This window comes from Podarcis pityusensis (genome assembly GCF_964106645.2).
Source record: "Podarcis pityusensis genome assembly, chromosome: 5".
Lineage (NCBI taxonomy): Eukaryota > Metazoa > Chordata > Lepidosauria > Squamata > Lacertidae > Podarcis > Podarcis pityusensis.
Window position 1 is genome coordinate 25,625,177 of NC_138032.1, and position 18,387 is coordinate 25,643,563.

General features: G+C 41.0%; 1 protein-coding gene and 1 long non-coding RNA gene across 9 annotated transcripts in view; one reads left to right on the forward strand and one right to left on the reverse strand.

The window, feature by feature from the left end:
- Window positions 1-18,387, forward strand: part of LOC308478505 (uncharacterized protein) — a 245,303-nt gene that overhangs the window by 161,802 nt on the left and 65,114 nt on the right. For 5 of the 8 annotated variants that reach the window (XR_013987066.1, XR_013987067.1, XR_013987068.1 and 2 more), the window contains exon 3: window positions 13,485-13,559. The exons of the other annotated variants lie outside the window; for them this stretch is intronic. Coding sequence is in view for 2 of the 5 variants with exons in the window: in XM_081008365.1 (XP_080864491.1) it covers window positions 13,485-13,559 (75 nt within the window). In the remaining 3 variants the exon portion in view is untranslated. The remainder of the gene's footprint in view (window positions 1-13,484; window positions 13,560-18,387) is intronic. 8 annotated transcript variants of the gene reach the window in all.
- LOC308478563 lies at window positions 226-14,387 on the reverse strand. The gene is made up of 3 exons (XR_013987156.1): window positions 14,232-14,387; window positions 7,084-7,196; window positions 226-688 (listed from the first exon to the last, which is right to left on the reverse strand). It is a non-coding gene; the product is annotated as an uncharacterized lncRNA (long non-coding RNA).

Below are 18,387 nucleotides of genomic sequence, written 5' to 3' on the forward strand. Positions count from 1 at the left end.
CAGGCTCTATATAGTAGAAACAAAATGTGCATTTACACAGTTAAAAGAGTAACTGAATTCCCATAAGGATCTTCAAAAGCTTTTTTTGTTTGCCCAAGCACCATATTCTGCTACTTTGGCAAAGAGGTATTCACAATGACCTGTTAATAGGAAAGGACTCATACTTTTACCAGATGGGTTCCAGCCCAGACAGCAGTGTCATCTGCCTTTATTTTAATAGCTCCACCTTTTTCTTCTTCTTTTTCTTAAAGTGATAAATGAGGTGAACATGACCTGGCCTTAGAATGTCATGGTTTAAACCATTTCCTTTCATCTTGCTTGGTGTCTTGTTGAGGAAGCTTGCTAGGTAGAATCCGTTCAGCTGCAAACTTATGTATCAAAACAGTTCATAGAAGTCAAGCAGTTTTGCCAATGTGCCAGCCAGGTTTTGGTATATAAACCAACAGGCCTCAGACAATAGTTTTCCTTCACTTGCATTGATCATTTTTTGCCCTGCATGCAACTCTTTACATGGCTTGTTTTGAGACATGACACTGTTTCCAAAGTAAATAAACTGAGACACAGTACATAAATACCAGATCCATCCTTTGATTTCACATCCTTTACATCTTCCTATAGGCATGTTAGGTTTAAATGCCCATGAGAAGTAGAGCTAGACAAACATCGATCAGCAAAATGCAAAATCCTGCTGCAAATGAGAGAAACATATGTTACCCAACTGAATTACAATTATGGATGTAAGATCAGATGCTACCATCCACAGAAGACTTCTTGTAGGTGCTTTTGATAGGCAGTCGGAGCTGTGTGGCCACTTTTCCATGATGTTGTTTGTTTGCTTCTTATGTACTGAAGTTCTGAACCACCCTTCATTAATTCATATCCCAGAGCAGTTTAAAACAAATTCATTAAAAAATTTTACATTCAATACAACCAAGAGAAAAACACAGTTAAAAATCAAAACCATAACAAACATAGCAGACATGTCTCAACAAATATAGTTGGCCTTACAATATCTAATTTCCCCAAAGACCTGTATTTTTTCGTAGCAACAAAAACCAGATGATGACAGTATTGCATGCCGTCATTCCTCCAAGGGGAGGAAATAACCACAGATGAGGTGCCACTATGGAGAAGGCCCTATTCCATGTCACCATGTAATAGGCAGAACAGCCGAAAGGGCTTTCCTTGCCTGGACAAGATGAAAAAGGGGAGGAGGGCATCTTCCAAGTTCATAGGAACATAAACTTATACTGACTCATACAATTGGCCCATCTAGGTCAGTATTGTCTATTCCAATTGGCAAAGACTATCCAGGGGTTCAGACTGAGGATATTCCCAATCTTACCTGGAGATTGAACTTGGAGTCCTGCAGGAAAGTCACCTGTGAAACAGCACTGCACAAGGATGTCTAGTTTCCCAGTAGGGGCTCTATCTATGGAAGGGTGAGGGGCTGAGCCCTCAAAAATTTCAAGGAGTGGGTCAGGCCCCCTCAATATTCCATGGTGAACACTTGTACAGTGGTACCTCGGGTTAAGTACTTAATTCGTTCCAGAGGTCCGTTGTTAACCTGAAACCATTCTTAACCTGAAGCACCACTTTAGCTAATGGGGCCGCCTGCTGCCGCTGCGCCGCCAGAGCACAATTTCTGTTCTCATCCTGAAGCAAAGTTCTTAACCTGAAGCACTATTCCTGGGTTAGCGGAGTCTGTAACATGAAGCGTATGTAACCTGAAGCATATGTAACCTGAGGTACCACTGTCCATGCCATATGACATGTTCATGCCACACATGAGTCCGTGTGACATGTCAGCACAGTGTGCATCATGTGAGAGTGATGTCAGCACATCACATGGCACCAGCCCCCTCAATTGTGTGTGGGGGGGCAAGCTGGTGTGCCTGTTCTCCAGGTAGTCCCAGAGTAGGTTAGCTTGATTTTCCCACCCCACTCCACCCCAGATTGAAGCCACAGGGAGGATAAGAGAAGGTCAGCAACCTTTTTCAGCTGTGAGCTGGTCCACCGTCCCTCAGACCATGTGGTGGGCCGGACTATATTTTGGAAGAAAAAATGAGCAAATTCCTATGCCCCACAAATAACCCAGAGATGCATTTTAAATAAAAACACACATTCTACTCATGTAAAAACACCAGGCAGCCCCACAAATAACCCAGAGATGCATTTTAAATAAAAGCACGCATTCTACTCATGTAAAAAATCACTGATTCCTGGACCGTCTGTGGGCCGGATTGAGAAGGTAATTGGACCACATCCAGCCCAGGGGCCTTAGGTTGCCTACCCCTAGATAAGAGGTTCTGTGCACAGCCCCAGTGAAAATGGGAAGATGCCTTCCTTTTGAGATTATTCATTTTCACTTTCAGTATATTAAACTCTGTTTTGAAGATATCGTATCAGTGATGAAATTATGGTGGATAGGTTGTGAGTAGCTCAGTGGAATCCGTGCACCTCTATTCCTGACTCCAGTAGTTGTTCATGTGGCGGGGCAGAGTTACCCTCCCAACACCAGCATCACTCCTGCTTACTTAGATGGGGGCGGGTGGAGCAGGGGAAGCGGCGAGGTCAACATTGCATGGATACACCAAAGGGAGTACCAAAGGGATGGTTGGTGGCAAGACCACTGGTGCAACAGTGTGGCCCCAATTTTGCCACCACCCCACTCCTGAGCCCGGTACTGCGTGACTCCCCTCAGTTTCAATCCAGTCAAGCTACATGTAGTCTTCAAAAACAGAAGCTAATGGGAGAGGGATCAAAAAGATAACAAAGCTCGACTCTGTAACTCAAGCACCACAGTTATGATCTTTTTGCTGGAAACTGGAGCCATAATCAGAAACAAACCATGCGCTTCTCTTTTCCCTATAATGCTCAGTTCTTATAAACTGCATGAAACCATGAGGATTCTTCTCCTTCTAATTGTGTAACTATGACATATAGTTCCATTTTAAATTTAATTCTGTAGGATTTTTTTTTAAAAAAAGAATGCAAGTTTTTTTTTAGTACCACAAAAACTTTGAAAATGTGTTCTGTGCCTGCCCCTCATTCATAGTCTTTTATAACGCTACTAATGCATTGAAATTTGGAATTGGTTTTGAAAGATTATAGCACACTGCAGTTTTAGAGGCGAGAATGTAAACAAGAAAAAAGGGAGCTGAACCTTTAAATGTTAATACTTTGGGAAGCTGAAGAGCCAAATGTGTGTCTGAGGGAAAAAGCTCCATCACCTAAATGAATTGTTTCAAAAACGAACTGGTAGGTGGGTATTCGGGTTGAATAATCTAAGTTTTATTCTAATGTGCACTGGGTTCTATCAGGTTTCATACACACACACACACACACACACACACGAAGACAGGCAAAAATGCATAAACAACAACAACAACAAAAGCCTGTCTTGGGAAATTAATATTGCAGTAATATCCAGGTTCTGGAAAGGGAACTCTGTCGCTTTTAGAGTAAACACCAAAAACAGATGCCACAATCTCATAAAATAAACATGCAGTGAAAGGGTAACACAGACATTAACAGCAAACTGATTCAGTAGCCAATACAGTATGATGAGAAAGGCACACACAGTATGGTGTGAGGCAAAATAGAAGCCATTAGCCATATGGTACAGTGTGGAGATGGCCTCCGTGACGAGAAACAGTTGTATGCTGTGTGGTTTATAAAATAATTATGCCGTGGCAAGCAACATTTTTATAATTATTGGCAATTTTAAAAATATTTTTCTTACGCTGGAAGCATTTACCAAATTGAAGGATGGAGGCAGCAGCTTCATTTGCTGTATATTGTGCTTTTAGGCTATGCAGGGAGCTGCCATTGCGAAAACAGCAGCTAATTTACATGCGATTATGGCAGACTTTATATGATTCTTTTTTTAAAAAAAGAAGAAGAAGCAAGGGATGTACAAAATATAGGCGGAGAGAAATACTTGGATGAATATTACTTGCCACCTGTCAAAAAAAAAAAAAAGCTTCCAATTTGTATTTTCCTCCTTTTCTTCTTTCCTTTGTAAGTATGTGGGGGGAAAGGGAATGTGGAGCTCTGAGGTTGTCATTGGCAACCACAAAATCTGTTTTGAAAGGGGGAGAACCTGAGGACAGTTAAGGGTGCCTGAAACATCTGAGGCAAGAACTGGTGACCTCCATCTCTGTTCAATTTTTGGAATAAGCTGTGCCATCAAGGGTTTTGTCCACTTATACAAGGAAGACTGCCAGTAATGTCTGGGCTACTGTATTATTTTTTTCTAGATTGCTTTTAAGAAGGCCCACCCAGTGGCCAGCATCCTATTCTCAGAGTGCCCAAATAGGAAGCTGATAAGCAGGAACTGAGAGCAGCAGCATTGTCCCCACGTGTGCTTCCTAGCAACTGTTTCTGCAGGTGTCTGATAATGCCAACTGTCCATGGTGGTCCTGCGAAAATGTATATAGTCGTGGATGTATCACCCAGGGTGCTGCTCACAGACTGGCATTATTTTTGGGTGGGATTCAATCACATACTAGAAATTGTGTCCTCCCTAAAAGAGGGCACGTGTTGCGGTGAGACCTGGAGACTGACCTGGTTGTGGGTGGGTCTGTTGGATAGCCACAACACCCGATTGGTAGGTCCCTCGTTGCTGGGTTTAATCTGGCCAATGGGGTGCAGTCTAAATTGATCAAGGGACCTATATAAACCCATGCACGGGTCGCAGAGCTTCCTCTTTTGGCTCGTGCATTGGAACACCCACTCACCCACCTCTCCCTAATTTTAGGGCATTTTGCCGTCGCGTGTCGTCTGTCGTTGGGACAGGGGCACGGCAGGATTTTTCCCCACTTTGCTGATTGGCTGTGGCCATTTGGGTTTCTCCTGCAGCATAGCAATTCATCACAACTTGTAAGGTTGCAGATAGGCACTGGTTCAGGTAATAGGGATGGGAGAACGGTATCGCCATCCCTATGTGAAGGGTATTCCGTTAAAGGAACCCAGGGACTCAGCTTGGTTTGGTCAACCCCCGAAAGGCCTGAGTGCAGGGGAGCATCTGGGGAGTGAACAGAGTCTGCTCCCAGGCTTTTCACCTGCCTCAGGTGTTCACCCTTGGCTGACCTATGATAGAGCTCTGGGTCAGCACTACCTGCAAGTGTGTAGGGAGCAAGTCGAACCAGAGCCTATGCAACCACTCGCTTTTCTGTAGTCAATGAAGTTGTGGCCTAAATTCTGCCAAAAACCAAAACTAAAATTTGAGTCAAATGTGTCTTTATTTAGGGGGGAGGTCTCTGGGACTGAACACGCAAAACGTTGGTTGCACAGCTTGTTCCTCCTAACAAGTCCTTTGGCTGATTAATATTCTCTGGCCTTTTAAACACGTCTGTGGGGTGGTATTGTTTTGTTTTTGTTTAAACTGTCTATTTTGTGCTTTTATCTTGTGAACCGCCCTGAGGTCTTTGGATGAAGGGCGGTATATAAATTTAATAAAAATAAAAAATAACTAAATATGTCTCCTCCTCCTTTAAATTTGTCCAAGTTGGTGGTCACCACTCCCTTCTGTGGGAACAAGGTCCCCCCCACTCCTCCTGCCTAAGTGGTACCTCCCTGATACCCCCCCCCCCGCTGATATTAGGCTTGAAAGAAGTATTCTATTGTAGCAAATAACATAGTTTGTGATGTGTACTTGCTTGTGGCGTATGTGTGTATGGTTCCCATAACAATTTTCTAATTTGCAAAAGTAGCCCTGAGTCCAAAAAAAGTCAGCCTTAGGTGGTGAATTCATGTATTTATCAATTCATTCTAGTAATAACAGGCTCGAACTATATGTAAATGAATCATCCATATACATTTTGTTCATATGTCTGGCCTATTCACATATAAATGAGTGATGGGGTATATATTTTTTCCATGAAATGGAGTGTAAAGGTGACTAAGCAGTTCCCCACCCCTTTTATCTCTCTGTACTCTGGCTCACTTCCAATGTCAGACCTGGGCTGGGATAAATTTCCCGGAGGAAGAGAGTGCAGTGGCTTAAGGCAGGGGGAAAGCATCTGTTTAAGAAATGGGTTGGAATTTGCCAAAAATGAAGTTTTGCATCAATTTTCTGGGCATGTTCTTTTCCAGATTGCTGGAGAATTTCAAACCCCCTGGATAATATTTTGCCATCCTCCAATATGAATATCAGATGCAACTTTGGGTCCAGGTTTCACTTATTGGTTAGGTCATTCAGCTGATATTGTGACTGATTAATTTGTGTCATGAGGTGACAGATTAACCAAAGTACTCAAGTGGCAAATATCAAAACAATAAAGTAATTTCATACTACAAAAACAGACCCCAGAACTATGGGAATTATTCTGTGACAGAGATGACTTCACACAGTAGGAAGAACAGATGTTCTGGTGACTCAAACATCTGCTTTTTGATCTTCTGTGGGAGCTCACATATATCCTCCAGAGAGATGTGTGAGCTTTTGGTTATCCTGCAAAGACACTGTCAAGAGATCTGCATATGAGTACCTCGGGTTACAAACACCTCGGATTACAAACACTTCAGGTTACAGACTCCACTAACCCGGAAGTAGTACCTCGGGTTAAGAACTTTACCTCAGGATGAGAACAGAAATCACGCGCCAGTGGCATGGCGGTAGCAGGAGGCCCCATTAGCTAAAGTGGTACCTCAGGTTAAGAATGGTTTCAGCTTAAGAAAGGACCTCCAGAACGAATTAAGTTCGTAACCAGAGGCACCACTGTAGTTCTGCACACCAGCCAGTTTCCAATTCAAATTTGGAATAGTAATATTTTTCCCAGAGACTTTTTAGCTCTTCCTAAAAAACATACCCCCTAAATGCTGACGTAAATGTTAGAGATCTTTCAAAGGTACTATAATGTGCAAGGAGCTATCACCGGAAGTATGGTATGGTCACCCCTGCCTATGAACGTGAGTAAAAACAAGAAACAAAAATTCGGAGGTGAGAAGAGAGGACCAAATCTACTGGCAACTCCTGACTCTCTCTTGGTCCAGGAGCGCACCTTTCTTCTCATTCACCTAAACCCTACAGCTTCTCCTCTTTTCCCAAAAATAAAAATTTTGTATTCTAGGTCTTACCAATAACCATTTCCTCTTCTTAATTCTTTCTCTCATTTGCCAGTCTGGAGGGAATGGAGAGGATTAAAATATGAGTAAAGACATTTCTGGTTCCCAGCCATAGAAGCTGCAAGCTGTGTGGAGATAGATCAGAGGTGGATAAGCATTCAAATATATATCTGGACAAAGAAACAGAGCTATCCGTGTCAACTGAGATTTATTTATCTTATTTAGTTTCATACATTTCCTTTCATCACAGAGATCAGAAGTGGACAGACCACCACTTTGCACCTGTAGAAGTAGAGCAGTAGATGTGCTGTCTTCATCTTTGCAAGATACTTCGGTTTTCCGTATTGGGTTTTATCCATGGAAGGCAAATCAGTGGATTGGCCTTCCCCAACAGCAAATACCATGTGGATTCTTAAATCCAGAATGGAGATTGTATAGGAACAATAGCATAAGATAGGGGGCTGCTAAATAAGTCTATGTAAACAACTTATACCTTGCACCTGACCTGCACTGTATATATTTTTTCTAGTCTCGTAGATTGTGCTCACCCAAATAATCACTGCGGAATCCACTTTTAACACAGAGAGAAATATTACTTCCCCAATAATGACATGCATTATTCAAACAGTCTGTAGGTTTGTATTTGCTCATCAGTGGTGACAACATTACAAATGAAACAGTAAAAAAGCAGTATATTAGTACATTAAAGTAAAATGTTATGCTATGTATATCGCCAAAGTACTGCAGTGATATGTTGATCAATCTCCTTTTGCTGGAGCACAATGCAAAATGGGTTGTTTTTAACACATTCATTAATAAAGACTTAAAAAGGGGGGGGGATTGGAAACTGTGTTAAAAATGCTACTAAACAGAAAACACAAAGCAATATCATACAGAGATGAGACACAATCTAAGACTTTTCTTTCAGGATTTAAAAAAGAAATTCTGATTGTTCATCGATGAAAGCAACTGGCATAGACTGCTGAACTGGTTATTTTATTTTATCCAATATTGCTTGCAAAGATACCACTTTCATTTTTGCCAGCATTTGTAGTGTAAATGAGGAGCAACCTATCGTAAAATGATGCTACTGAGATCAAAGGAAGCAATCCCTACCACTAAGCTGAAATCATTCTGGGGAACTGTTTTTGATTATGGTTAATGATGTAATCAAGGTAGTAAACTGCCTAGAAGTTGTCGTTGTAGTGGGATTACAGTTTGCCATCATAGAGCACCTAATAATACGAACAAAAAAGTATGGACTTATAAAAATAAGATATTAGTTAATGTTTACTTTAATGGCACACAAGATGAGATCGGGTTGATTAGAATGCTGATAGGAGCTTTTCCCAAAGGAAAATTACTGAAATTTTTGTACGGACGAAAATGCCAATAATATAGAGAGGGGGGAAAGACCACAAGAGTCATTTTTAACATCTTTGATTTCATTCTTTAAAGACCAATTATTTTTCTGTCCCCTGTGGGAAGGGGAAAAAAAAAACTTCTTTCTTAATGGCAGAATCATTCTGAGACTTCTCTGATTCATTTTATATTTAGTAGATTACAGTTTTAGAGTCATCAGTCAGAAGGAACCCAGCCAACTGACAGACCTGAAATCATGTCCTTTGATTGTAATTGACAGGAAAAGCATTTAAGGTAAAGGGGAAAAATATTTTATTCATCTTTGATTACACTGTGATGTGATTTGGTGACATAATACAGCTGTGAACTGAAGCAAGAAAGGCAATAATTCCTACTTCAGGTTTTTGACATGATGTAGCCCTTTAGTCTTCTTCAAGCCTGAGCCTCCAGCCACAATAGGCCCCTTGATGGAGTCTAGACAAATAGATATACAGACTGTTGCCATTTAAAAAGCAAACAGCTTTAAAAAAGCATTTCTCAAGGCTGTGTATTTCAGACCTAAATGGCGGCACAATTTCCCATCCCCAACCCCCAAAATTATACTCAGTTAGCTCCCGCCCTCCAGAAACAACTTATTGGGCTGAGCTCCTTCACTTTAATCGGGTCTTAAAAGTAATCAAGAAAATGGTATTTGTTGCCATATTAAAAATATTCCCTCAAGAGGCTTTAAACATCTTGCAACTAATTCATATGCAGGAGACATTTATTTCCAGTATCATACTGCCCGGACGGCTATCATAGCTTTTCTCTTTCTTCCCTGCCTTAGTATCATTTTGATCTCAATAGGCCCATTTTCTATTAGTATAATAACTTTCAGGTGGCATTTTCTTCTCAATTGCCTATTCAGCATGTAGGATGGTGGTGAAGGGGGACGGTGACTTCAGCTTCCATCAGCCCCAGCCAGCATGGCCAGTGGTCAGTGGTAATGAGAATTGTAGCCCAATAACATCTGGAGGGCTGTGGATAGCCTATTCCTGATGGAGAAACACAGGTAAATCATCAGCTGTGGGTGAAACCTGTGCTTTAGAAATATGAAAGGCGATTTTTTTCCAGTGAGTGACACAAGTTGAATGTAGATGTACCAGAGGTGAAAAATAGCTTAGTTAAATCAATTGCGAGACAGAGGTGAAATCTCCATTGGTTGTTAAGAAGTCAAACCAATGATCATCACCTTCAATAGCAATTTCTTAACTCACTGCATTGCTCTGGAGTTATTTGGGAAAGAGTCCCGATATAATAAGGGTCTTTTGTTTTGGGTAAGGAATGGATGGCTTCAGACAGGGCTGGATTTTTATTAAAATCTTAGTGCTGAACTTATCCACATGGAATTTTGTTTTCTTATTCCCTTCTCACTCCTTGATCTGTACAGGAAGTGACTTACATTTTTACCCATCTCACTAAAAATACAAACAAGGCATGACTCTTTCATATGTATTATATGTACAATATACATCTTCCTTTGTATGTTACTTTGCATATAATTACTTAGGGTTCTTTTTTTTTAATGACAATGCACAAAACACAAAACTGCCAATGCAAGAGGTTGTCCAATGCAAAGAAAACCCAATTGTATCTGAATCAAGCTACATTCTTTGTACAAATCCTTTTTAAATGGATTCCTTTCCCACCCTAGTTTGAGGATTAGTTCTTCAGGTAGAGCATGTTTAAAGTCTCCAGTCTATTTCCCAAATATATTTATCCGAACCCAAGAAATCAATTTATGAATGATTTGGACCCAGAACATCGTCTGGGAGAAGCTACATATATTTCCTATTGTCACTGTTCTTTCATATATTTTCTGGAGTGTGTTACCTATGTTTTTGGTGCATGATGTCAAAAGTGCAGTATGAAGCATGTAGTATTTTTGATTATACCATTAGGTGATGGGAATTTACATGAAAGGGTTTTAAAGAAATAACTGAAGCAACATAACAATACCAGGTGACTATTGCAATAGTAAAAAAAGTCAATGAACTTCCAATATTAAAGTACATAACAATCCATGGTGGGGTTTTGGGTTGGTGGAAGAAGGTAACTAAATTTCACCCCTTATTCATGATATACTAGGCATCCTAGGTGATGTGACGACATACCTAGGGTGGGAAAGAAGTTAGTTTGCTGGAAGGAATAAGTTAGCTGAGGGCCATTATTGCTGGCATTTCCCCTTTATTCCCTCATTTTTATTTTTTTTAAATGCCCATACACAACAGTATAAGGGATGTGGGTGGTGCTGCGGGTTAAACCACAGAGCCTTGGACTTGCCGATCAGAAGGTCGGCAGTTCGAATCCCCGCGATGGGGTGAGCTCCCGTTGCTCAGTCCCTGCTCCTGGCAACCTAGCAGTTCGAAAGCACGTCAAAAAGAAAGTACAGTGGTACCTCGCAAGACGAATGCCTCGCAAGACAAAAAACTCGCTAGACGAAAGGGTTTTTTGTTTTTTGAGCTGCTTCGCAAGACGATTTTCCCTATGGGCTTGCTTCGCAAGACGGAAACGTCTTGCAAGTTTGTTTCCTTTTTCTTAACACCGTTAATACAGTTGCGACTTGACTTCGAGGAGCAACTCATAGAACGCGGTGTGGTAGCCTTTTTTGAGGTTTTTAAAGACTTTGGTGATTTTTGAAGCTTTTCCAAAACTTTCCCGACACCATGCTTCGCAAGACGAAAAAAATCGCAAGACGACAAAACTCGCGGAACGAATTAATTTTGTCTTGCGAGGCACCACTGTAGATAAATAGGTACCGCCCCGGCAGGAAGGTAAACGACGTTTCTGTGCGCTCCTCTGGTTTGCCAGAAGTGGCTTAGTCATGCTGGCCACATGACCCGGAAGATGTACACTGGCTTCTTCAGCCAATAAAGCGAGATGAGCGCCGCAACCCCAGATTCGGTCACGACTGGACCTAATGGTCAGGGGTCCCTTTACCTTTACCTTTTACACAACAGTATAGCTAATAATCATGCATTTACCATACAAGAGGTCAAATGAAACAGCATTTGTTTGAAGACAATTCTCTTGCCAGTTAGGCTAGTCATTTGTTTCTAGGGGCACAATGCACCCACATGCTAGTGCTCAGATTATGGAGGGAAAGTTAGACAAAGACCTTAATGAAATCTACAAGTCTCCCATCTCAATTTCCTTGTCCCTCTTGTAATTCAAACACTGGAATGAATGGGAGCCGAAGAAGAATATCTCAGTGGGGAGAACTTGGTGGATTGTGCCCATAGTTGTAATAGTTATGAGTAAAGGCTTTATAAGATACTTTATAAGTGTGGGGCCTAATGCAGAATCTGTCTAGAGCAAGTACTCTGCAGGGTAGGGTGGAGGCTAGTCAGCATTTATCATTTAGCTTTGCTGTTCATGATAGATTTGCAGGAAATAAATGGCAACAATCCTTCATAGTATGCTATAAATGGATATCTAGCATTTATTTTTTATCATGACAAATTTCAGCTCTAGTACAACTGAACAAAATCATACACAATGAATCTTAAGCAGTGTGATCCAAAAGGGTCCATGGAGGGGGAATCCTATCCATGGACTACCCAATCCAAAGCTTTGCCAGACTCATACCAACAGGATAGAAGGGGTGGGTGCGTGGGTGAGAGAGAGGGGGGGGTGTTGATGTTTCTCTCTGTTTTTGTATCTGAGGGGGGTAATATTTTTTTGACCAGAGTTGTATTTTCCATGCCATTGGTTGCAGTGGGAGAAAACAACAACAACCCAGTACTTCAAAACAAACAAATAAATAAATATCAGTACAGAAACTCAAAGCCATATGGGAGATCTGCTTTATCCTATGGTCCCTTGATGCCCTCCCAGGGTGTGTAAGATTGCTCCCTAAGACTGCTTGCCTGGGAGTAAGACCGATTCAACTCAGTGGAATTTACTTCTCATGTCTAAGCTTGCACAGTACACTGTGTTGTATATTGAACTTTTAGATTTAGTCCAATACTAGATCAAGTTGCTTCAATTACCTAACACTGAATGCATGGGCAGTTGCAAATTTCATATGCTACCAAGCTATGGAAGCCGTGAGTTAAATATTATTATTCATTAGCTAATAAAAACCACTCTTTTCCTTGAGAAGAAGCTACTTCTTATTTAAAATAAAATATTAAATGTAGACTTGGAATCCCCAGGAACATGCATGGTAAAATATGTTAACCCTCTCTCTTAGAAGATATTATTTTATTTTTATGTTGGGGGTTGGGGTGGGGACACACCTGTCCCACGTTTCAGCCCCAGAAGGGCAAGTCAAATGCCTTTTTATGCCCTTACAAGTAGACATTATTTTTCATGGGTCTGAAAAGCAGCATGGAAAGGATTTCACATCATCTCCCAGTTTGAAGATGCATTTCTACAAGCAATAGGAGAGTAAGTGCCATTGAACTCAATGGGGCTTACTTCTGAAGGGCGGGGCACCAAAGGTAACTTGCCCTTTGGGATACATCTTTGGGTTGTGATGAGAGTGAGAGCACTCCCCCTGTTTGCTTGGTCCTAAGTGAGAGATTGGAGCAGAGGATGCGAGTTAATTTGCTTCTGTGTGCTCTGGAGTCATGCTTGTAGCAAGAGCATTATTGCAAGACCGTGAATCCAGAGTGACTTGGTGCTTCAGATGATTTTGCTATTTTATACTATTCATTCATTCATTCATTCATTCATTATACTTTTGTATTTGTTTTTATTGTGGTTTTCCTTTGTATTCATATTCTGCCCACTGCTTCAGGGACCTTTGGGCTGAACAGCGGTAGGTCTAGAAATGAACCAACTATTACTATAGACGTGTAGAGGGCTGCACAGAAGAAACACATTTTTAAGAGTGCTTCTTATGAGGTCAAACTTTATCTATAGTCTCTAAGGAAAAGTCAGACTTTATATTCTAAAGTCTCTCTTTTCTTCAGGAAGAGAGAACCTTTAAGGATAACCCCTTAAAATAAATTTAATGAGGTCAGATGCAAAAATTTTACGCAAACCTTTTCCTGACTTCATCCCAGGAGGGGGAGAAAAAGGGAAACCCTGGTCAGCATTGCCATCAGAACATCTCAAAACTTCAAGAAGACCTCCATCTGGTATGTCAGCACCTTTTATGCTGCACTCCTGAGTGGGTTTATTTTTTCTGAATCCATTTAAAAGTTGCCATCTGTCACCCTGTTCCATGTTTACAACATAATGGAATCCCTTCTGGATTTCTACTCCTATTTCTAATATTGAAGTCCTCGCTGAGGAGATAGCTTACAGTGCAACCCTATGTATGTTTCCTCAGAAGAAAGTCCCACTATGTTCAATGCTGTTTGCTTACTCCCATGTTCAGAATTGCAACCTTAAGCAGCCCTTAAGGTAGGGATAGAGAATCTGTGGCTCTCCAGATGACTACAACTCCCACCACCCCTGGCCATTGGCTGTGATGACTTGACCTGATGGGAGTTAAGAGTCTAAAAATATCTGGAGTTCCACAGTCCATCCGTCACCCCACTGCTTAAGAGGAGCAAAAAGCCTAGCGGTTATAGTTTGGCTTTAAAACTCTCAGCTGGTTGAAATGTACATGATGATTCAAGACCTGAATTCTGTTCAGACATTCGCACCTGATGACTCAGCACCAGACTTTCATACAGTCAAGCATCTTGTTTGCACAAAGCCTATGCACAATGCCTATTGTCGCAGTCTTGTTGCTGAGCAACCATGTATAGAGCTCAGTGGGGTGGGAGACCAGCCAACCAGAAGAGTCCCTGAGCTCTACTTGCCTGGATGCTGAGTCAGCATCCAAAGTCAGGTCCAATCCAAGGGTTGGGTGAACAGCAATCCGCATGGTTAGACTGCCAGGAGTCAGGGAATCCGATGATCATAGGGTCAAGGGTCAAGACGAGCAGGTAGCATAAAGGCAGGACCAGGAACTACAAGCACTGTTACCAGTAACTGACTGCTGCTGGAAGTTGTCCTTAAGAAGGCTGAAGCCAGCTGGTTCTCATCAGTGCCTTCTCCTCTGTCTCCTTGAAAGCTGATCAGCTGCAGGCAGAGTCACTCCTTCGTCTCCCCCTTCAGGCTGCTGTTCAGCAGGCGAAGCTGACTTTTGGTCCATGACACTTATTCTCAAAGTATACAATACTGATTGAATGTACAAGAAGTACCCTGTCCACATTTGGCTATATGTACATAGGTACTGGGAAAATGTTTAAACAGGTTATGGGGCTAGTGGTTAAAATGTCCCCTCCATGCATTCTATCCTATTCTGTGTTAAAGCCTGAACAGGCTTTGATTATTCTTGAATGAGAGTATAACCTGTCTCATTAAATTGATGTCACTGATATGACTGTTCTACCTGCAATAATTAACACGTTCCTTTGTTCAAACCCTCATTTGATGCTACTGCTGTCAGTTAATGATAAACACGCGTGTGAAAACTAACTGGTGGCACAAAATTACTCTTCTAAAGTTTACCTACATTACAGGGAGAGGAATCAGAAGACAGATCCAAGTCCTTGTCAATCACTCACAAAGTTGTACTACAACCACCACTGGCAAACTAGTGCCTTCCAGATGTTTTGGACTACAATTCCAACAGGCTGGATCTGAGTAGGGTTGAAAAACATCTGGATTTTCCTTGACATCCTTGTAATACTGCTGGTGGAAGCAGTGTCCGGGAGGAAATGGAAAGAAAAATGTCAGGGAAAATCCGGATGTATGGCAACCCATGTCGGCAGTATTGTTTTTGCCAATTTTCCTTAAAATTAGCTCAAAAATAGCTCAAAAACATCTTTTTTGTGATTTTGCCAAAATAAAGCCCAGCAGCCCTAGCTGATGGGAGGGGTAATCCAAAACTTTTTGCAGACCACCAGGTTGGCAAGAGCTGCATTACATTAGCGATTATACCATGGACACCTTTTCTGATAACCATGGTAGAACAAATGGATGAATTTGAGTAAGCAGTATATCCGCATTGCTATATATTTTCGCTACTGGTGATTTCTGTTACATGTGCAACATCCAGGTTGGTGTAGTGATTATAAACTACTTCTCCGCAGATGAAAGGTAAGTTATAGCTACTGCAACATTATTGCTAAAATTACCATTTGAATGATAAGCAATTTGGGGAGTAATTATAGTGCACACACTACATTCAATGCATTCTGATATATGGATAATTACTCCTGGTAATATGCTTTAGTTAGATATTACAACAACAATAACAATTTATTGCAAAATTAATTCCTTGGCAGAATTTAACATTTATTAACAGGAAGTCAAAGTGACTTGGTTTATCGGGGGCCACTTGTAAGTTGCTTTCCCCTGTTCATGTGCTAATTGGTTATTATAGGTCGTTTTAATATTTTTTAGTTTAAATTAATTTGGTTTCAAGGTGCATTTGTGGGTTTTTAAAAAAGAAGACATGATATTTACAACTCATGTGGTTCTATTTAGGTAAAAAAATAGTAAGGTAATGCAATCATCTTTGGTAATAGAATGATGGATGAATGGAAAATATTCTTTTTAAAAAAATCAGGTCAATGGTACTGATGATTAGTGCATTGTTAATCAAGTTCTTCAGATTGCCATCAAAAGCTTTATCTCTTTCACTCAGACTGGTGAGAGGATCATGAATATTAAAGAGATTCAAATCGATCTGCACTCATATAATATGGAGCACTACAAATGAAAAGGATAAATGAACCCAGGCTGTGACTCTGTGTACAGCTATATCTTTTAACTAGACGGCAAACCCTAATCAATTTCTGGACTGATATTAGGCTTCATACACAGCAAGTCCATGGAGATAAACTTTTTTTTTAATGGTCTGTGTATTTTGTGGATGAACTACTTAGTTTAAATTGTACACCTTAATTCCAAGTATATTTACTTGGGGGAAAAAAAATCTGCTAAACTCAATGAGGTTTAATTTCTTGAGTCACCTACTGTAATCTGGGCCTTCTTCTGGTACTGGTCCAGACCAAAAGAAAAAGAAAATAACTCAAGCTTGTTGTTACTATGCTGTGCAAGCTCAGATCCCATTTCTTTGCTGCAGTCAAAAGCAACAGTTCAATGAAGATCGCAGAGAATATAAGGATAACTAAGACACGATAGGGGACATGGGTGGCGCTGTGGGTTAAACCACAGAACCTAGGATTTGCTGATGAGAAGGTCGGCGGTTCAAATCCCCGTGACAGGGTGAGCTCCCGTTGCTCGGTCCCTGCTCCTGCCAATCTAGCAGTTCGAAAACACGTCAAAGTGCATGTAGATAAATAGGTACCGCTCTGGCGGGAAGGTAAATGACATTTCCGTGTGCTGCTCTGGTTTGCCAGAAGCGGCTTAGTCATGCTGGCCACATGACCCAGAAGCTGTACGCTGGCTCCCTCGGCCAGTAAAGCGAGATGAGCGCCGCAACCCCAGATTCGGCCACAACTGGACCTAATGGTCAGGGGTCCCTTTACCTAAGACATGATATATGATTTACAAGGGAAATGAGTGACAATAAAGGTCACATGGCTCTGTCTGACAACTGAGTTGAGTGCTTGGGTAGTGTGATCCCATATGTGTTTACTCAGAGTTAGGTCTGGATGTGTGCAATGGGGTTTTCCATCAGGGAGGTTTGCATAAGATTATGGCCTAAGAGTCTCAGTGCCAAGCTGCTTGGGAACAGGATACTTAAAAGAACATCATCCCTCTTAATATATGCAATCAAACAGTGTACTCTGTAGGAGAGAGCCTCCTGAAGAAAGCAGGAGGTCCATCCCATATAATATAGGAATTGGGCTTTTAGTGTGCTGGCACCTAGCCTTTGGAATCCCCTCCCATTACATGTTGAGCAGATTCATTCTCTTGTGTTTTCAGCACCAGCTGAATACCTTCATATGATGAATCTGGTGGATCAAGCCAATGGCCCATCTACTTCATCATCCTGTGTTCATCGTGCCTGTGGGAAGCCTGCACATAAGTACAACAGAATTCTGTCTGCCTGCAGTTCCCAGCAACTGGCATTAGGAGGCGTAATACCTCTGACAATAGAGGCAGAACATAGCTATCATGGCTTCCTTTTTCAACAAGCCTTTTAAGTGGAGAGCCTATTCTTTATCCCAATCTGTATTGGAGCTATTTTCAAACTTCTTTTGTATATGGGATTGTTGTAATTGTTTTATTTGTGGAACTGTTCTTAATTATCTTTATAATTTGCTTTTTGGTTGTTACTCCTTCGTTCATTTTACGATTGGATATTTCATTGTTATAATCTGCCCTGAAACCTTATGGTAGAGGGTAAGAAATTTAATTATTATTATTATTTTTAAATAAAAAACAACAACTTCTGCCCTGACCCTCACCACTTTGTGACCTGGGGTGGATCTACACACAGGGGGGGAAATCCACTATAAATAAGTCATAAATTAAATTGTTATAACAAAAGAAAAAACCCTATGTAAAATTGCATAGAAAAGTTTTGTGCTCTACAGCGCCATCTGTTGTTGCATGGTTATAACGCATTTAAAGCACTTTAAAAACAAACAAAGTAATATAGCTGAGTCCCATGTCTGAGACTATGCCAGTGTTGTTCCTTTCTAGCTGTGTTCATGAACAGGAATGACAATTCAGGTTGTTACTATTAATAAAAAAAATTATTTTGACCACAGTTCTCAACCTGAAGTGTTCCTAAACATAACAACGTTGGAACATCAGAATCTGCCTTCTACAGTACAAGGTCCATCTGATACAGCATTGTCAATACTGACAGGCTGTGGTTCTCCCAGGTCAGTAGTGAGAGTAGATGAGATTCCTTGGGGCATGTAGAGTTGGCTGGTTATACTAGTTCTTCTGTGATAACTGTATGTTGCAATGTTACAAATGGAACACATACCTCTTTTCTACAAGACAGTGGGTTAGATCCAAATTGAGTCATTATTAAGTCTAATTGAA